Raw genomic sequence first — 21,984 nt, 5'->3', positions numbered from 1 at the left:
GGACGGAAGGAGACAGACAAAGAAAGAAACGAGGGAGAGAGGGGGAGAAAGGAGAAATAGTGACAGAAAAAGAGGAAGAAAAGAGAGAAAAGCCTCCCCACACACACACACACACACACACACACCCGCCAGCCCCGCGCAACCAGGCCCCAGGATCCCCGCCTCCTCCTCCAACACACACACACATGGCAGCACACACAGCCCCTCGAGTCCAGGACCCAGCCTCCATGCCCTCCCACCTCCCCACCCTGAGTTCACAAAAGGCCCTCCAAGCCCGATTGGCTCCCGCGCGTATGTTCCGCTGCTGGGAGCCACCGGTCTCGAGGGGCTTACAGTGTGCCGCGGCATTCCTACACGCCACAACTGTAGGGGGCAGCCTTGGAGGAAGCATCCCTCCCCCTCCCCCCTCCTCTCACCGACCAACAGTTGACGAGAGGCGGTCCAAAGGGCGCCGCAGCACCCCCGCAAGCTGCGGCCCCAGGAAGACCCTCGGGGAGGGCAGCGCTGTGTTGCGCCTCCGCGGCTGGGCCCTGGAGCTCCCGAGGGCCACTGAAAATGTCCTCGGGGGCCGCATATGGCCCCTGGGCCGGACGTTCCCCAGCCCTGGCTTAAGGCAACATGAGCATGAAGAATGCCACCAATCTCACAATAAAGGATTCTGAATTTACTTAAAATTGATCATGGCAGAAATATCCAATTAAGCTTTCAGATTCTTGAATGTAATAGAAAATTAATTTAAACAAATACCATGAACAAAGTTACAGATGGTAGCTCTGCTGGTCTGCAGTAGAAAATCTAGATTCAAGTCCAGTAGCACCTTAGAGACCAACAAGGATCGCACTGTACCTCTGCATCGTGACTCCCTTCTTTGCAACACCCCTCTCACTTTCTGACTGGAATATAAGTGCTCGGGGATCTCCATTCCTACTTGTATCTGACGAAGGGAGCTTTGACCCTCAAAAGCTTAGACACCAAAAATCTCATTGGTTGCTAAGGTGCTACTGGACTTGAATCTAGTTCTACAGTGAAGAAAGGGTCACTAGAACTATTTCCCGGGTCATACACAGAAGTTAGAGAGTACGTTCGGGGAGGTGCCATGACTCAGTGGCAAAGGGACCCACTTCCAATACTTTGAATTTCTACAGGGTCTCACAAAGCAGACCTCCTCTGCCAATACTTAACTGCGTTTTATGGTCTTGAAACAAAATTGTGATGGGAGGAGGAGAAGGAGAAGGAGGAGAAGCGGAAGATGAAGGAGGAGGACAAGGAGGAGGAGGAGGAGAAGAAAAGAGATGGTTTTTATACCCCGATTTTCTCTGCCTTTAAGGAGTCTCAAAGTAGCTTACAATTGCCTTCCCTTTCTCTCCCCACAACGGACATCATGTGGATTAGATGGGGCCGAGAGATTTCAGAGAACAGTGACTGGCCCAGGGTCACCCAGCAAGCTCTATGTGGAGGAGTGGGGAATCAAACCCGGTTCTCCAGATTAGAGTCCACAACTCTGAACCACTACACCATGCAAAATATCCCACCCCTCATTAAGAGGCGCTGGCAACCTTATTTTGTTCTGTGATGCCTGTAAACCGATGAAAGGATCGCAGACGCATTTTGAAAGTTGGACTCTGCAACGTTCACTGTGCTGACATTTCACCTCCTCATGCAGTGTCATCACCTCATTCAAACATCTGAAAGAGGAGCCCAGTGCATGTGATGGCCCCACACATTGACTGAACAGGTGGGGAGGGAGGGAGCATGCTTGCGCCGCCCCTTGCCTCCCCAAGATCCTCCCGGCCGCACGAACTCTCCCTCCCCATGGTCAGTGACATTCCAAAGCCAGCGTGGCTAGTCCTTGGGAGGGAGAGTTTGGGTGGCCAGCATGGTGTAGTGGTTAGGACTGGCAGACTCTAATCTGGAGAACCAGGTTTGATTCCCCACTCCTCCACATGAGCGGCGGAGGCTAATCTGGTGAACGGAGTTTGTTTCCCCACTCCTCCACATGAAACCAGCTGGGTGACCTTGGGCTAGTCACAGTTCTCTCTGAACTCTCTCAGCCCCACCTGCCTCACAAGGTGCCTGCTGGGAGGGGGGGCAGAGATGATTGTAAGCTGGTTTGATTCTCCTTAAAAGGTACAGAAAATTGACATATAAAAGTCAACTCTTCTTCTTATTCCACACAATTGTCCCTGCAGACAACCAAGCAATTGCATGGAGACAGCGGCAGGGCACTCACTCCTGTTCTTCTTCCCTGTATGTTCATTGAACAAGTGGGGACTCCATGTGCACCGGCTAAAGAGAGCTTTGCAAAGTTGCAAACAACTGCTGAGTCCGAAAAGTCTGCCACCTCAAGTCTGCCATGTCACCCAAATCAGGCTGGTGTGCCTTACGAAGTGGAAATCGCTGTCACACATTCAAGGCACACGTTACTTACTATGCACATATTTATGGGGTAATGTGCTGACATTTTAACAGGACAGCACTGCATTTGTTAATGCAGGGATGGACATCTTCCCTGCAGGAAAGGATCTGGCATTTTCCATTATAAAACCTAATTTGGGAGAATTCAAATTTGCCTACATGCCTCTCCCTTCAAGATAAAAGTTGTCGTGCACCATGGCCTGAGGAACAATGTTGCACAGCAATTTGAGGACAAGAAGGAAAGAGAAGGGTGGCACATTCATGCCTTTACAATCATAGAATCAGAGTTAGAAGGGACCACCAGGGTCATCTAGTCCAACCCCCTGCACAATGCAGGAATCTCCCAACTACCTCTTCCCCCACACCCCTAGTGACCCCTGCTCTATGCCCAGAAGATGGCCAAAAAAAACCCCTCCAGGACCCCTGGCCAATCTTGCCAGGAGGAAAATTGCTTCCTGACCCCAATGTGGTGATAGGCATTTCCCTGGGCATGTAAGAAAGGGTCACGAGAGCCAAACACTGACACAACCCTTCCTGCCTTCTCATGAACTGCCTAAATTCACAGATCAAGAAAAGAGGCCAGATTTTGAAAACATTCTGCTCAATCCTGTTTGCACAAACAGATCTTCCTCCCCCCCCTTCCAATTGATCTGCAACACGTAGATATGAAGAAGAATGGGGAAAAAATCAATCATTACTCTGGTTAGTTCCAATTATAAAGCATTTTGTTATATGCCTCTGCAGGCGCGAAAGCAGGCAGCGGCAAACCAAATAAAAACCCACAGTAAATCTTTTGCTGTTCTATAATTCCTCTGTGGCTAGCATGTGTTTTTTCCCCCATCTGTGATGATTCATTAAGCGCTCGCTGTTTCTAGCTCCAATCAAAGTTCCAGCATTTAGATGTACTCAATCTCATAACAAATAAGAAACTGCAATGATTCAAGTCTACCACACGAGGGAGGTAGTCTACAGCGTCTGCATATGACAGGGTTGCCTGGAAAATGTGCGAAGGTGCAGACCGATACTTGTCTGCATCCACTACATATAAGCTACGCAAGGCCAAATCTGGCCATGTGTCCTTTTCACGGCACACACATGATCAATATGTATTCTCATACAACAGTAAGACAACACCAGAAAGCAGCCCAGGCTGCCTTTTCAAGTGGTACCCAGCAACCAATATACACTGGGATCTATGGACGTGTCAGTGCAAAATATGGCAGAGATTCAAAAATAAATAAACAAACACCTTAGACATGATATCTGCATATTCTAAAATCCACTTGTGAAACTTTAACCCAGCTTGGTCTTTAAGAATAGTGTCAGATGGAAGTTGCCAACAGAATAGGACAGACAAGTCTCCCTGGGAGAGAGTGTGTCAGAGCTTCTCATAATGTGACTAAATGATAGCCTCAGTTTAGCCATTTTAGCCTCTAGGGTCAGTTCAGGCTTGATTAAATCTATAACCCACTGATTTGTTTGTTTGTTTTTGGTGGTCCACGGTATCCATAACATTCCCCTCCAACACCACATTTCAAAGGAATCTACTTTCTTCCTATCACCTTTCTTCATTGTCCAGCTTTCACACCCATACACAGTAATTGGGATCACGATGGCATGAATTAACTTGCTCTTGGTTGCCAGTGACACATCCTTACACTTAAGAATCTTTTCATGGCTGCCCTTCCCAGTCTCAGCCTCCTTCTGATTTCTTGGCTGCAGTCTCCTCTTTGGTTGATGATGGAGCCAAGGTGTAGAAAGTCTTGAACAATTTCAGTTTCCTCATTGTCAACCTTAAAGTTGAGTAATTCTCCTGTGTGTGTGTGCGCGCACACACGCATATAATGAAGGGAAAGCATCCTCAACTCAAAATGGAGTTGCTTTGCAAGAATCCCCGTTGACCACTGAAAAATGGTCAACCAATATTTGTATGTTCAATGGGATGTTTCCAAATTTTATTTGTTCAATGGGACACTTCTAGAATGCCTGTGCAACACATTTGTATGCACGGAGGACCCCACACAGTTCACATCAGTTTTTTTTTCCCCTTCCCAATCATAAAACTTACTTTCTGAACTTTGGGAGGAAGGGCTACCTTCTGTTTAAAGAGCTGTCTTCCTCTCCGTATATAGGGGGGGAAATGATATTGAGCCTGATTGTGCTGGTCTATGACCGTAACAATAAACTACTACTATTAAGCCTGACGGGGCTCTTGCAATATGAGAGTTTCCACCGAACAGTAACACATAACCACATATCTACACATATATGCCTCATTGTTAATATACACCACTGGAGAACCAGCTAATTCTCCCTTTCTTTGTAGCATATGTCACACAGTCAAGCAAATAACCAGAGGGTAGCAAATTTAAGAAATCTTACAATTTTCAGGTGAGACAGAAGTCTCATGACATCTGCCATGTCGGCCAGGATGAGCAAGCGGGTGACAGCTGACAGCAGAGCGCGGGCTGCTCGGACCATGGTGCCGCGCTTGACGGAGGAGCAGGGATCATCGGCAAACTCGGACGAGGCAATTCTCATTGTTTCACCTAAAGGACAACACAAGCACAGAGAGAAACAAAAAAGATGATCAGGCAAGATGCTAAATAATTCCATATTGGGGGGACATATTGAAGTTGGATATTAAGTGTGGTTAATTTTGTCACCAGCATCCTGGTCTTATGAACTGCCTTGAGCCACTGAGGTACAAAGCATTTGCAAGAAGGCAGTCTACGTTTGGCAGATGGACTGATCAGTCGCGATCTACCATCTTGCCCTTGAAGAGAACTCCAAGGGATGGGCTCACTGATTCGAGCTCTTGGACTGATAAATGTCCATAGCAGCCCACAAAGAAATATGAAAACAATACTGGTCGGCAGCACTAGCCATTTTTTGGGCAATATTTGTGCCCAACAGGGGAAAAAATGGCGGTGAGAACAAAGCAGCCCCAAATAATGCAGAAAAAAATAGCTCCCCTTTATTGCCACCAATTTTAACCCGTAACCCCCCCCCCAAATACCAAAAAGGTATTTTTCGGGGGGTTCTTCCAGTTCGGGCTTACCGAATGCACACCTCTAGTTGGCAGCCCTAATAAACAGGGCACTACAGCCCCATGGCGCAGAGTGGTAAGCTGCAGTACTGCAGTCAAAAGCTCTACTCCTGACCTGAGTTTGATCCCAATGGAAGTCGGTTTCAGGAAGCCGGCTCAAGGTTGACTCAGCCTTCCATCCTTCCAAGGTCAATAAAATGAGTACCCAGCTTGTAACAACTGGGGAAGGCAATGACAAACCACCCCATAAACATAGTCTGCTTAGGAAACGTTGGGATGTGATATCACCTCATGGGTCAGTAATGACTCAGTGCTTGCACAGGGGACTTGTTGAGTTTAAATGCGAAAAGATCGTGATCTTGTGGATTATGGTTCACACTAGGGCTGTTGAAAACAAAATTCGATACAATTCGGATCCGGCCAAAGCCAGCCCGTTTTGATACGGGAGATGCCGAAGTCCGAACTCCCCCGCTTTGGTTCCATGGAATCCGGCTTGAGATTTGAGTTTGGGGGGAAAATGCGGCTGAATAACTGGCCCTCCTTCCTGGGGCTCTCTGAACAGCAGGCGGGTGACTCTTCTCTTTGAACTGCTCCGCGCAGCGCAGAGCAGTTCAAAGCACCCCATGCCCGCTTTCCCGGGAGCCTCGGGAAGGGGGCGGGGGGGCTTTGAACTGCTCCACCTGCCAGCCATGGCAGCACGGAGCAGTTCAAAGACCCCCGCCTGCTTTCCCAGGAGCCCCGGGAAGGGGACGGGGGGGCTTTGAACTGCTCTGCAGAGATTGGGGGGGAGATTGGGGGGGAGGGAAGGCGATCCCGGGGCCAGGATCGCCCGGGATATTGGGGGGAAGTGAAGGCAATCCTGTCCCCCGCCGGGTTAAAGGCGGGAAAAGGCAGTTTCGGGGGATCCCGAACCTGCCGAATTTTTTCTGTGGTCCCGAGTTTGGGAAATAAGGAGATAAGATTAGTCTGACATGACTTATTCTTGAGAAACCCATGCTGGCTCTTAGTGATCAGATCCATCCTTTCGAAATGCTCAAGGACGGACTGTTTGATGATTTGTTCGAACACTTTTCCTGGTATAGAAGTCAAGCTGATGGGTCGGTAGTTACCCGGATCCTCCTTTTTCCCCTTCTTGAAGATGGGGACATTTGCCCGCCTCTAGTATTCTGGCACCTCACCTGTTTGCCAAGACTTTCAAAAATAATGGTCAGAGGTTCCAAAATTACATCTGCAAGTTCTTTGAGTACCCTTGGGTGCAATTCATCTGGCCCAGAGGATTTTGTTTCATTTAAAGAAACCAGGTGTTTGTGCACTACCCCAATGCCAATTCTAGGCTGCAAATCCCTTCCCTCATCACGTGTTCGGTTTATGCCATGTTGAGCACCACTTCCCTCACAAGAAAAAACTGAGGAAAAGTAGGAATTGAGGAGTTCTGCCCTCTCTTCATCTCCTGTTACAATTTCACTTTCCGGTCCACGCAGTGGGCTTATCTTGTCCTTGTTCTTACTCTTACTCTGTACATAGGAAAAGAACCCTTTTTTGTTGCGTTTAGCATCTCTCGCTAGCCTAAGTTCATACTGAGCTTTAGCTTTCCTAACACTCTCCCTACAAGCACTAGTTATTTGCTTATATTCCTCTTTGGTTATAAGGCCCTCCTTCCACTTCCTAAATTAGTCTTTTTTATTTCTTTAAAAAGCTGTTTATGGAGCCACCCTGGCCTCTTTAGGCTCCTCCCATTTTTCCTTCTCATAGGAATGGTTTGGAATTGCGCCTTCAGTATTTTATTTTTAAGAAATGCCCACCCTTCTTGAACTCCCTTCTCCTTAAGTATTTCTGACCATGGGATTCTACCTAGCATAAGTTTAAGTCTGTTAGACTTTGCTCTTTTGAAGTCCAACCTACATGTCTGACTATGTACAGGTTTTCCTCTCCCCAAGATTGTAAATTCCAGGAGTATGTGGTCACTACTACCCAGGGTGCCTATTACTTTAACCTCATCGACCAGTTCTTCCCTGTTGGTGAGAATCAAGTCTAAGATAGCAGACCCCCTTGTTTCCCTATCCACCTTCTGGAATAGGAAGTTGTCAGTAAGACAAGTCAGGAATTTATTGGATCTTGCATTTTTAGCAGCGTTGGACTTCCAACAGATATCCGGGTAATTAAAATCTCCCATGACCACCATGTTCCGTCTCTTTGAGAACTTTGTGATCTGGTCTAGGAGCATCCCATCCAAGTCCTCTGCCTGGTTTGGCGGTCGATAGCAGACCTCCACGAGAATATCACGATTATTTCTTATTCCTTTTATGTTTACCCATAGAGTCTCGACTGCACTACCATGCTCAGATTCATGTACCGTATTTTTCGCTCCATAAGACGCACTTTTTTCCTCAAAAGTGAGGGGAAATGTCTGCGTCTTATGGAGCGAATGCCAGCTGGGCGCATGAGCGTCGGGACGGCGCGAGCCGGCGTTCCCTGCCCCGACGGCCAGCTGGGAGGCGGGCAGGGCCGCACAGAGCTGCGCGTGCGCATCGGGACGGCGCGAGCAAGCGTTCCCCGCCCAGATGGCCAGCTGGGAGGCGGGCGGGGCGCACAGAGCCAGCTGGGCGCGTGCGCCGGTTCACACCAGCCCGACGCACACACGCCCAGCCAGCTCTGTGTGGCCCTGCCTGCCTCCCAGCTGGCCGTCTGGGTGGGGAACGCCGGCTATCGCCGTCCCGATGCGCACGCACGGCTCTGTGCGGCCCCGCCTGCCTCCCAGCTGGCCGTCAGGGCTGGGAACGCCGCCTCATGCCGTCCCGACGCACACGCACGGCTCTGTGCAGCCCCGCCCGCCTCCCAGCTGGTCATCGGGGCGGGGAACGCCGGCTCGCGACGTACCGACGTGCACGCGCCCAGCTGGCATTCACTCCATAAGAGGAGGAAAACATGATTTTTTCTTGTTTTCCTCCTCTAAAAACTAGGTGCGTCTTATGGTCAGGTGTGTCCTATGGAGCGAATAATACGGTACTTTTTCACAAGTGTACACATCATTGACATACAATGCTACTCCTCCCCCCTTCCTTATCAATCTATCCCTTTTAAACAAGTTGTACCCCTCAATCTTAATATTCCAATCATGAGTGACATCCCACCAACTTTCAGTAATGCCTATTAGGTCAAAATCCCCTTCCTGTATTAGGGCTTCAAGTTCTTCCTGCTTGCTTCCCATACTCTGTGCATTAGTGTACAGACATCGGAATCCGTGGTTTATGTGCCCCATGGTTTTTGTTTCTGTATTTACTGTGAGTTTATGTTTACTTATTATAGGGAGGGTAAACATGGGATACAAAATAACAACTGTCATGTCGCTCATAACTTGAGGAAGAAGTGTTTCTACATAGCCCATCTCTCTCAACTACTCGGAGGGCAGTTTAACTGCTGCTTCTTGGAATGCAGCAGAATATCACGTGACCAACTGACCAAATAACACTGGCTAAGTGGCCAGCACTGTCCCCTGTGACTATGAAAACAAATAAATAAATTTAACTAGTTTTGTTGTCCTGACTTAGACAAAACTCGCTGTCTAATCCCCAAAGGACTGCCTTTACCTTTTTAAAGTCTTCATACCAAGCATGAGAAGTACCTTCCTGTGATCTGACCTAATCTGGATAGCGTTTTCTAGGCACAACAGGACAAACAAGATTTTTAGTGTCCCTTTAGGGATTAACCTTTTCCCTTCAGGTTGTTTTTCAACCCTTTCCCAACTGCTTTCCCACCCACAGGTATCCCCAGAACTCAATTAATTTGATCCTCACAGTTTGGTTCAACGTGGTCATCATGAAAGCAAAGGTGGATTGTTGATTTTTTGCTCTCATTTAGTTGATAAAAGACCTCCAAAATACTCATAGGAAATTCATACATACAAAAATATTCTTCACAACCACCTCAAGTTATGAACAATATCAGCCTCCCTATTCAAGGAGACAACACGTTACATTTTGTTGCTATAGTATTCAATATCAACTGGAGATAGGTCAATGTACCGTTGTGAAGATTATTTGTACATTTGGAGAATGAAATTGATATCAAATACCCCAAATGCCAAACATTCCTGCCTGACATTTCTATGCCTTAATTAATTCAATTTTTAATATTCCGGTGTTCTTCTGTTAAGTACTGTAATAAAATTACATTAAAAGCATTTCACAGCACACTTCAGAGTCACACACTGTTCTGAAATGGAGCCGTGCCTGTCCGCGTGTTTCTGCATGAGAAACATAACAGAAAACGGACTCACCAAGCCAATCTGATGTCTGCAGTTTTATAGCTAAAGTACATTTCAGTAAAAAAACGGCACAAATGGAAATAGAAATAAACTTGACAATAGACGAGTCATTTGAAATTCAACTACAAGCAACTTTTTTTTAAGAAGCCCCATGGCGCAGTGTTTTTGTTTTTTTTAATGTTGTTGCTATTTTTAATCAACCACCAGCTTACTCTCAAAAATTATCTAGGAAAGAGATTTAACTTGGACAAATCAATCATTAATACTAATTTTGATATAACCAGGTGACATATCAAACAAGCAATAAAGCAAGCAAGATTCAGTTCAATGGTGTCTTTAACAAATCATATGCACATATATTGAAGGAGAGACACAATGTACAAACAGTACAATTTATGCACAGGTGGGAACTAAAACACGATAATGTACAATTTAGGGATAATCAGCACATAAAAGCATAGGCCATCCACCGGCCAAGCACCTTCGGGCGAGGGGCTGCCAAATTTCTATGCCTCCTTGCACAAGAAGTCCCATGAGGAATTGTACTTTGCTCTAATTTTGGAATCTCCCACAGCACCTTGAAATCTTTTTGTTCAATTCGAAACAGTTCGCTATTCTCCCTTGTAACGATAGTTGCATGGCGAGGGGTGTTATCCAAGATTGACTCTCCAAAAGCAGTCCCTATTCCCAAGGTACAGATGGTCACAGCATCCTGGTGGTTGCTTGTATCAGAAACTTTCACATCCAAAGATCCTGCCAGCACAGCATACCAATTTGTTCTAATATCACCTTGACGGAATAATAAGAACATAAGAAAGGCCCTGCTGGATTAGACCAAGGCCCATCAAGTCCAGCAGTCTGTTCACACAGTGGCCAACCAGGTGCCTCTAGGAAGCCACTAACAAGACGAGTGCAGCAGCACCATCCTGCCTGTGTTCCACCGCACCCAAAATAATAAGCATGCTCCTCTGATACTAGAGAGAATAGGTATGCAGCATGACTAGTATCCATTCTAACTAACAGCCATGAATACCCCTCTCCTCCATGAATATGTCCCCTCTTAAAGCCCTCCAAGCTGGCAGCCATCACCACATCCTGGGCCAGGAAGTTCCACAATTTAACTATGCTTTGTGTGAAAAAATACTTCCTTTTATCTGTTTTGAATCTCTCACCCTGCAGCTTTAGCAGATGACCCCGTGTTCTAGTATTATGGGAGAGGAGAGGGAGAAAAACTTCTCCCTGTCCACTCTCTCCAAACCATGCATAATTTTATAGACCTCTATCATGTCTCCCCTCAGCCGCCTTCTTTCCAAGCTAAACAGCCCTAAGCGTCTTAACCGCTCCCCATAAGACAGTTGCTCTAGTCCCTTAATCATTTTGGTTGCTCTTTTCTGCACCTTCTCAAGCTCTGTAATATCCTTTTTTAGGTGTGGTGACCAGAACTGTACACAGTATTCCAAGTGTGGTCTCACCATAGATTTGTACAAGGGCAGTATGATATCAGCAGTTTTATTCACTATTTCTCGTCTAATTATGGCCAGCATGGAATTTGCCTTTTTTACAGCAGCCACACACTGGGTTGACATCTTCATTGAGCTATCCACTACCACCCCAAGGTCCCTTTCTTGGTCTGTTGCTGCAAGCACAGATCCCATCAGCGTATATGTGAAGTTGGGATTTTTTGTCCCAATATGCATCACTTTACACTTACTCACATTGAATCTTATTTGCCATTTTAATGCCCATTCTTCTAGTATGCAGAGATCCTTCTGGAGCTCTTCACAGTCCGATTTTGTTTTAACCACCCTAAATAATTTGGTGTCATCTGCAAACTTGGCTACTTCACTGTTTAACCCCAACTCCAGGTCATTGATGAACAGGTTGAAAAGCTCCGGTCCCAACACAGATCCCTGAGGCACCCCACTGCTCACATCCCGCCACTGTGAGAACTGACCATTGATTCCTACTCTCTGCTTCCTATTTTCCAGCCAGCTCTCGATCCATAAGAGGACTTGTCCTCTTATTCCGTGTGTAATTCCCTTTTCCAAGTTCTCATAATAGCCACAGAGACATATTTGCTGGAGTAGGTTTGGATGAAACTTCTCGAAAGCTTTCACTTCTTTTAGCCGGGTGAATATAATGTCTACATCTTCGCTGGAATGCTCCAAAGGCCTTTTATCCAGGCAGGCGATCCACTCGCTGCAGGAGGCAGGATGGGAGGTGTGCGCCGTGACCATGGTTGCCTGGCTCGCCTGGGCGGCAGCGGCTGCTGCGGCTGCTGGCGCAGTGTTAAGCTGCAGTACTGCAGTCAAAAGCTCTGCTCATGATCTGAGTTCGATCCCGACGAAAGTCAGTTTCAGGTAACCAGCTCAAGGTTGACTCAGCCTTCCATCCTTCCGAGGTCGGTGAAATGAGTACCCAGCTTGCTGGGGGTAAAGGGAAGATGACTTGGGAAGGCACTGGCAAACCACCCCGCAAACAAAGTCTGCCTTGGAAACGTCGGGATGTGACATCACCCCATGGGTCAGGAATGACCCGGTGCTTCCACAGGGGACCTTTACCTTTTACCTTTACTCCGTTTTTAAGCGTAATTATTGTTATCTCTGAATTTGCTGGGGGAATTTAAATAAAGCCACAAATGTTTCAAGAGGTTGGGGGGGAGGGGGGTTGTTGTTATTTTCCCTTGTTGGCCATATTTAGAACCACACTTCAAAAGAAAAGAGTGAATCTCTTAGATCTAAAACACACACACAAAAACTATCAACATCCCTTAGTTATCTTTTAATCTATATGCCATACCTTCAGAGGGGGAAAATGATTAACTGTTTATGTGAAATCGTAGAATAGAATCATACAGTTGGAAGGGACCACCAGGGTCATCTAGTCCAACTCCCTGCACAATGCAGGAAATTCACAACTGCCTGCCCCCCCCATATCCCCAGTGACCCCCACTCCGTGCCCAGAAGATGGCCAAGATGGCCTCCCTCTCATGATCTGCCTAAGATCATAGAATCAGCATTGCTGACAGATGACCATCTAGCCCCTGCTTTAAAACCTCCAGGGAAGGAGAGCACACCACCTCCTGAGGAAGCCTGTTCCACTGAGGAACCACTCTATTGTTGAACGTAATGAAATATTAGGATATATTGATCTGCAATTATACAGCAAGAAAAGGTTACCGGTATAAATGCAAGAGAAATTCACTATCTGTATATATCTATCCTTGCTTGTTTGTTTGTTTGTTTGTTTGTTTTTTAAAGATGACCATATCCCAGTGCCTATGTGGGCTCCCCAAAAATGTAATTTTAATCATATAACTAAATAATATTTTTGTCATAGATGTGTCATAGTTCCCAAAACTTCCTATTCAAACCAAAAGGCTGCCATTTCCCCTACACCACTGTTCCCAAGGCAGACTACAATCCTCACTGCGTGCTTTGCCTTAATTCCTTGTCACACCAATTTCATTCCTAGCCCTCCGGTGGCCATAAGCTCTTCTCGCCACCATCGTGTCCTGTTCTGCACTCAGACTTTACCACCTCACATCAACTGTGCCGTAGCCAGCCACAATTCATGAAAATGCAATACACAGCACAACGACATCAGGTTGCAATGACAACAGCATGGCCAATTATTCCTCGTTGGATGGCAATTTCTTAACTGAGCTGGCGCAAAGGCCATGTTAGTTCAGCTCTGTTCCAACCTGTGAAAGCCAGAAACTGTCCCAGTTACCTGAATTTCTCTTTTCTTCTGCATAAGGAGCACAAGACAGCATAGGCAGAGCTAAGACAGAATTTTGTAAATGGAAGAGTACAAATGTGTTGATTTTATAAGATAAGAAAGGCAATGCTGTGTTAGCCGAATTGCTCCTTTATACGGGGAAATTAGCTGAGCAATTGGTAACTATGTATTTTTATAGCGGGTTCGCACTCAACTATACCAGAATCTGTTTTAATGAGACGTTGAATACAGAGACAAGGAATTCCGAATTAAATAGTGTTTATGTATTCAAGCATTCAAATGGTGCAACACAAACATACAGAGAGGCTAGGATATAAAAGAGAGGAGTACAGAGACGTTTGCCATGTGGCAGGCAGAGGAGGAAATATACTGCACCTCTCTTGCAGAGTAGTTGTCCGTCCTGAATTCCATGCAGATTTGGGGGATAATAAGGGGACGGGGGGGGGGCTATGTGTCCAAGCATGAACATCCACTCTATAAGAGTGCCAGGCAGTATGGACGGGAAGGCCCAAGGGAGAGGGGAGAGAGCGAATGGGCTGGGAGCACCCCAGTTATACTGTTTTTCTGGGGGCAGGGAGGGGGGTTTCACCCCTCCTAGGTTCCCAGGTGGCAAAAAGGTGACAACAGACTTAATCTGTGGCTACCAGGGTGGAGTAGTGAGAATTTGGAAATCTATTCTGATTCCGATGGCTTTTGCAACCCGTGATGAACTGGAACTTCTCTGCTGACGAGATTAGCATTCAGGAACAATGGGAGCGATCTGTGCAAACGTCCTGGGGTCGCTGCGGCTGGGTTGGAGGAATGACTCATCATGATATCTGGATTGCTGCTGATGGCCCATTAAGCGGTGGATGTTGCAAGAGGGGGGGTTGGCAATGACTATGTGACAGCCTGCTTCTCATGACATGGCTGCGGTCTGGTCAGTAGTTGCACAGGAACATGGAGTCTCTCTGGCTCAATGGAGATGGCCCTTGCTTCTGTTTCCTAGCTGCTGGCTGCACGGAGCTCGCAAGAGCGGCCGTGTCAGTTTCAAACGGACCACGCAGCGACCGCCCAGTAGCGTTTGGAGCGGGCGCACGGCTGGGAAGTAGTCATGTGCTTGCATAGCGGGTTGCCAGGTCTAGTCCAGGAGTTTTTAGGCAGGCCCGTATGCTATCAGCTGGATCAGACCAAGGTCCATTAAGTCCAGCAGTCTGTTCACACAGTGGGCAACCAGGGGCCTCTAGGAATCCCACAAACAAGACAACTGCAGCAGCATTTTCCAGCCTGTGTTTCAAAGCACCTAATAGGCATGTTCATCTGACCCTGGAGAGAATAGGTATGCATCATGACTAGCATCCATTTTTACTAGTAGCCATGAATACCCCTCTCCTCCATAAACATGTCTACTCCCCTCTTAGAGAACAGCAAACCTTAGAAAAGTTGTGACTAAAAAATGTCCCTGTTGTTCTCAGTGTTCAGACTGGTACATAGACTCCCCTTTTGTAGGCAAAGAAGTGGTTCATGAACAAAATTAAACCCCACATGCACAGGAAGCTGCCTTGTACCGAATCAGACCATTGGTCCGTCAAAGTAAATATTGTCTACTCAAACTGGCAGTGTGGTGTAGTGATTAAGAGTGGTGGACTCCAATCTGGAGAACTGGGTTTCATTCCCCACTGGTGAACTGGGTTGGTTTCCTGTTCCTCCACATGAAGCCAGCTGGGTGACCTTGGGCCAGTCACTGTTCTCTCTCAATCTCTCAGCCCCACCTACCTTACAAGGTGTCTGTTGTGGGGAAGGGAAGGAGATTGTAAGCTGGTTTGATTCTCCTTAAAAGGTAGAGAAAATTGGCATATAAAAACCAACTCTTCTTCTTCTATCCAGGGTCTCAGGTAGAAGTTTTTAACAGGATCTGGTCCTTTTTAACTGTAGATGCCAGGGATTGAACCAGGGACCTTCTGCATGAATGAAAAGCAGAGGCTCTTCCACTGAGCCACAGAACATTCAAGCAGTGATCTCTAAAAGGTGATGCATTCATAGTTTCCATCACAGTCCCTAAGGGTGTTTGGCTGATAACGTGGAACAAAGAATGAGGATGCTTATGGTTATGCTGTTAAAAGTCGAGAAACAGTCACCGGATTGAACGGGTCATTATTCCTAGCTCAATAGCTCTATTACATCCATGATTAATTCTCCTTTGCAGATGTTTTGATTGCTAACATCCCCATTTTAATACACCCCAAGCCACAATATACATTATGGTAGAAGCAGCTATGGACTAGGGCCTCCAGTTTCCAAGTATGATTCACTAATCTCGTTTCGGAAACTTGAAAGACTCCACACGAATTATGAGCTAGATTTCTGTACCACCAGAAGTTCATTCTTGTTGAAGAGCTGGCATGCTGATTTAAAGACATACTATTGATCTGGTACTTTTGAAAGCTGTCAGGTTGGCACTGGTCTCGCCAAAATGAATCAGCTTTAATTTAGCCGTAATTAATTCAGTAAAGTAATTGGAGGGGGTCACCTAAGCAAGCGTGATCGGAATCTTAAGAACATAAGAAAGAGCATGCTGAATCTGACCAAGGCCCATCAAGTCCAGCAGTCTGTTCACACAGTGGCCAACCAGGTGGCTCTAGGAAGCCCAAAAACAAGATGACTGCAGCAGCATTTTCTATTTCCTCAGAACAGAGTTCTTCTGCCTCAGAGCAGGGTGGGACTTCCAAGTGGATTCCATGGATGGACTTAGCATTTTCTGTAAGGCTCGCTCTCTTCAGCCATGTTGTCCCTCTTGGCCTCCGTAGCCCCATTGCACCTACTGTCTTCCTACCAGCCTCAGAGGGGGCAGAGAGATTGGAGTCACACTCCTTTGCAGCTCTGTAACCTCCTAGAGTGTACCTCGCTTTTTTCGATAATGCTCTCTCTCTCTGGCAGCTCAGGCTCCAGGGCTGAGACACTCCCATCTCCTCTCTGGCTGGCGCCTGCTTGGAGTATTTAGAAGAAGAGTTGGTTTTTTACCCCAATTATCTCTACCTTTAAGGGGTCTCAAACTGGCTTACAATCACCTTCCCTTCTTCTCCCCACAGCAGACACCTTGTGAGGTAGGTGAGGCTGAGAGAGTTCAGAGAGAACTGTGACCAGCCCAAGGTCACCCAGCTTGCTTCACATGTAGGAGTGGGGAAACAAATCCAGTTCACCAGATTAGAGTCTGCTGCTCATATGGAGGAGTGGGGAATCATACCCGGTTCTCCAGATTAGAGTCCACCGCTCCTAACCACTATATCACACTGGCTCTCAATCCTCTCCCATCACCAATCACTTTACCTCCTTCTTCCCACACCCCTCTCCTCTGGTGTTTTCTATTCCCCGGTTGTTCCTTCCTCTGTTAAGTTGCCACCTCCTCCCTGTTGGGTATTGCCCCCATGTGAGTGTTCTCGCTCTTCTTTCTCATACCCTGCTATTGTGCCATTGCTCCTCAACCCATATAAGTTTACTCGCAAGTAGGTCCCCTAGCTTTCCCCTTTCCTTAAGAACATAAGAAAAGCCATGCTGGGGAAGAGGTGTCACAGCGGCGTCCTTTAATGTGTGGGGTGTCGCAAGGTGCAATCCTCTCCCCTATGTTATTTAACATCTACATGCGTCCTCTTGCCCAGCTTGTCCAGAGTTTCGGGCTGGGATGTCATCAGTACCAGATGACACCCATCTGGACTCTGCCCCGGACACACTGGCCAGGTGCTTGGATGCCGTGACTGGGTGGTTGAGGCAAAGCCGGCTGAAGTTGAATCCATCGAAGACGGAGGTCCTGTGCTCAGCCAGGGCGGCCTTGGAGCGGGGTGCCGACTCCCGGCTCTTGACGGCATACCACTAACACCTATGCCCGCTGTCAGGAGCCTGGGTGTGAACTTGGATGCCTCCTTATCTGTGGAGGCTCAGGACACAGCTGAGGCCCGGTCGGCTTTTTTCCATCTCTGCCAGGCCCGGCAGCTGGTGCCTTACCTCTCCTGCCCTGACTTAGCTACAGTGATCCATGCAACGGTCACCTCCAGGCTAGACTACTGTAACTTGCTCTATGTAGGGCTGCCCTTGAGGCTGACTCAAAAACTCCAGCTGGTACAAAATGCTGCGGTGAGGCTTCTTACAGGGTCCTCGTTGTGGGCTCATATCACGCCAGTGCTTAAACAGCTGCACTGGCTCCAGCTGGAATATCGCATCAGATTCAAGGTGCTGGTTATTTCCTTTAAAGCCTTACACGGTCTGGGACCTTCATATCTGCGGGACCACATCTCCTGGTATGTTCCCCAAAGGACTCTTTGTTCAGCTAATAACAATCTTTTGGTGGTCCCTGGCCCAAGGAGTGTCTGGCTGGCCTCAACCAGGGCCAGGGCTTTGTCTGCCCTGGCCCCTGCCTGGTGGAATAGCCTCTTTAGAGAGGAGAAGGAGAAGGAGAAGGAAGAGGAAGAGGAAGAGGAGGAGGAGGAGGAGGAGGAGGAGTTGGTTTTCTCTACCACCGGCTTACAGTCTTCTTCTCTTCCCCTCACCACAACAGACACCCTATTACCTGGTGGGGCTCAGAGAGTTCTAACAGCTGTGACTAGCCCAAGGTCACCCAGCTGGCTTCATGTGGAGGAGTGGGGCAAGCAACCTTGTACACCAGATTAGAGACTGCCGCTCATATGTGGGGGAGTGGGGAATCAAACACGGTTCTCCAGATTAGGAGGCAAAAGGCTGGCGCCGAGCAGCCTGACATTTTCAAATGGATCACTCATTTCCCTAGTACAGTAAATATATTGATAATATTTGACCTAACCCTTGTTTTCCTTCACCACCTTGCCAAATTTTACTGCATGATATATGCACACGCGTGCACACCACCCCCTTTGTGAAAAGCTTCTTCTCATAATATTTATGTTTTCAATCTATTCTTGGAAACCCTGCATTAATAAATTAAAATAAATATTGCAGCAGGATGTTAGACTTTGCAAAATACAATCTGATAAATAACTGGGGTTTCCAAGGACTGAATACTTGGGGGTTGGAGAGACAGATCATTTCAAGAACGAGATCAGGGAGGAACATGCTGAATTAAGAGCATTAATAACTAAGAATGTGGTGCATTGGATGGTGCTGGATTTAGAACAGGGAGATTTGGACAGGAACCATGATCCAGCCATAATGCTCACAAGGGGAAGGTAGAGATAAACATATCTATATCTAATAGCTCAGATGATTGACCCCTATGTGGCAGATGAAAGCCATAAAATGGAGCCACCCAGAGGCAAGGGGAGGGGCCTCAACATACTCAGGGGGACTCCTCAGGTGTGTAGAAAAATGGGGCACTCTAAATTAACCACAATGACCCTTAAAACCAGCCCAAGAATATGCTCCAGAATGGATGGACTAAAGGACAAAAGCCAGTTGGGGGAGAGAGGAGAAAATATTAGTGGTGTTATGAGGAGGGGGATTTCTTTCCCCAAAATTCACTTTTTTAGATAAAGCCACTGATTCCTCTCATTCTCTTATTTCTCTTTTAAAAGAGGGATTCATCTTACATTTCTCAATGTACCCTTTTATAAGTTCTGTTCTGGCAGCTGTTTTATGTTATCTACCACAGGATGGCTGAATTTATTTCCGCTGCTCACTGCATTTCCACTATACCATTGGTCAGGCCACACCGGGAGTCCTGTGTGCAGTTCTCACTTCAAAAAGGATGTGGCCAGAATGGAGCAGGTGCAGAGGAGAGTGGAGTTTTAGTAGAGGAACCAGCTGCCTAGGGAGGTGGTGAGCTCCCCCTCTCTGGCAGTCTTTAAGCAGAGGATTGGCCCTGGTTAGTTCATCATCATTACCTTTATTAGGCATTTACATCAGCATACAAGCCCTGGTTAGTTCTTGGATAGGAGACCACCAGGGAAGTTCGGAGTCGCTATGCAAGAGCAGGTAATGCCAAACCACCTCTGAATGTCTCTTGCCTTGAAAACCCTACAGGGTAGCCATAAATTGGCTGCAACTTGATGGTACTCTCCACCACCAAAATAAACAAACAAGCAAATAAATAACAGAAAGCCACTCAGCCAAGAAGGTTAGGCCTGTCAAAGAGCTCCAACCAGCCTCCACCAGCTGGAGCTGCTTTGGTTTGGTCAAAAGTTTCCCAAAAACTCCGGGTCTCCACCCCCAGTTTAATCAGTAGCTGCCACCAACTTTGGACCAAAAGTTAAGCCTCCAGGCACGGGGTCCAGAGTAACCCCTGCCAAGCTTCAAAAGTTAAGTGCAACGCTTACCCTGCAAGGTAGAGGCCTGCCAGGGAAAGATTACACTCCCAAAATGTCTTAGGTTCTTTTGGTAGGTGGTTTTTACACTCAAACAAGGCACTTAGAATTTAGGCTTGGAATCCCAAAATCACAGACACAAGCCATTTAAAGGCTAACAATTTATTTATAAGATTCAAGCTGGTTTACCGGAAAGAAAAAGTCATGAAGTGTTAAGCAAGAAAATAATAAACTATTTAGCTTAGCTAATTAATACACTCAAAAGCCTTTTAAATTCAAAAGGATTGGCAAAGGTTTCTTGCATCAGGTTTATAGTTACCAAGTTCCAAAGATGCTTCCAGCATTCAAAAGTTTCAAAAGGTTGTCCAAAAGGTTTCTCCAAGCAGGTCAAGTTGACCAGAGTTTCCCTGTAGGGCCAAAATCAAATGGGTTGTGATGCAGCCAGCACAGCCTTCCTACTGTGCACCCCAAAGCGTGCATAGTTTTCTCAAGACTGGGCTGTCTCTATATTCATTTTCTCAAAGGCATGAGCTCATAGAAGGCCAATCAGAAAATGAAAGTGATTTGTGGTTATTGCTTGGTCAGAATATTGCATCACTAATTAATGCATTCAGGTGGTGGAGCCTGCAGAAACCCCCTACACCTGAATGTCATTACAAACATTAAGATAATGGCTGACCGATTAATTACTGTGACACGCCCGGCCTTGCATTCCAGAAAGGGGAGAGAAAGGTTTTAACGAGCACCAGCTGGGGCCTACCTTGCTCCCTCCACAAAAGCAGTTTTCAAAGTGTAACTATTTTACTGCTCCAAAATCCTAACAGCACAAAACTCATAGGCCTCCTAGGCCTGAACCAAGGAAATAACACAATCCAAGAATTTGAGGGACCTCAACTTCTTGACAAGGCCCACTTATTCTGTCTGTACCTAACCTCCCATCGAGGAGTACTGTAAGGATATAATAATGCATGTAAAACAGGCTTAAATAGGATATAATCAACATGTATGTTGTGAGATTAAATAAGTGGAACTATACTTTTGTTACTAATAAAAACATTTCAGATAAGAAGATAACAAATTCATGTAATAAAGGATTAAATAGGGTATAATCAACATGTATGTTATTACAGATTCAAATACCTTTCAGGGATGGTAGATTGGTAATGGCTAAAATAATGTTTGTTACGTGTGATGTCATGTTATGTTATTTTGTTTTTGTTATTGTTAATTGTAAGTTTAAAAATATAAAAATGTGGAAATGGAGGAGTACTGTTAGGATAAAACCATATATACCATTCAAAGCTCCTCACAGGAAGGACAAGATACAAATGCAAAGCAGATACCCCTTTTGCCTTAATTCACTATTTGTCCACCATCCAAATTCTCCCCCACCCAGTCCCATAATGATATAAATGTTATGTTTCCAGGATGTTGGGGGGGTATGTGTGTGTATGTGTGTGTTAAGTGCCGTCAAGTCGCTTCCGACTCATGGCGACCCTATGAATGAAAGTCCTCCAAAATGTCCTATCTTTGACAGCCTTGCTCAGATATTGCAAATTGAGGGCTGTGACTTCCTTTATTGAGTCAGTTCATCTCTTGTTGGGTCTTCCTCTTTTCCTGCTGCCCTCAACTTTTCCTAGCATGACTGACTTTTCCAGTGACTCTTGTCTTCTCATGATGTGACCAAAATACAATAACCTCAGTTTAGTCATTTTAGCTTCTAGGGTCAGTTCAGGCTTCCACTGATTTGTTTTTTTTGGCAGTCCATGTGTGTATATAGGGACTGTCTATAGTTCTCATCTTCCACCCAAGGTGACTGACAGGGCATGGGGAGGGGGAGAGAGAGAGAGAGAGAGGAAGAGTGATATCCTCCCATACCTGTCAGCTTTAGCAGCGCCAAACGTCACCAACACTTTATGTTCAATGAAGCTCAAGGTACACTACCACCGTAAATAACAGTGATTAGCAATTCTTCTGACAATGAGTCACACTCCCACTCTAACTTTCTAAATTCCAAATAGTGCCATTAATGTACTTTAAATAGCTTCCAAGTATTTATCCCATGCGGCTCGTTAGTGCTATAATGTTTATGAAAGCGGGCAATAGCGGCATCGCATCATTCCTTTCCACAATGGCCCGTTACACTTACGGTTGAGTATCTTTTTTTGTTTTGTTTTAAAGGAGCCAGTAATGACTGAGTAGCTTCGGGATCACAAAAACAACATCAATGTCACTTAAACATTATATAGCATATTGGATTTTCCTAAGGC

The 21,984-nt window shown here is 46.3% G+C and overlaps 1 protein-coding gene across 1 annotated transcript in view; it reads right to left on the bottom strand.

Annotated features, from left to right (window-relative positions):
* CTNNA2 (catenin alpha 2) overlaps positions 1–21,984 on the bottom strand; it is a 633,745-nt gene that overhangs the window by 453,623 nt on the left and 158,138 nt on the right. The window contains exon 4 of the mRNA XM_056855155.1: positions 4,798–4,964. Within this exon, the coding sequence (XP_056711133.1) occupies positions 4,798–4,964 (167 nt within the window). The remainder of the gene's footprint in view (positions 1–4,797; positions 4,965–21,984) is intronic.

Source organism: Euleptes europaea, chromosome 9 (genome assembly GCF_029931775.1).
Source record: "Euleptes europaea isolate rEulEur1 chromosome 9, rEulEur1.hap1, whole genome shotgun sequence".
NCBI lineage: Eukaryota > Metazoa > Chordata > Lepidosauria > Squamata > Sphaerodactylidae > Euleptes > Euleptes europaea.
This window is presented reverse-complemented; position numbering and strand designations above follow the sequence as displayed.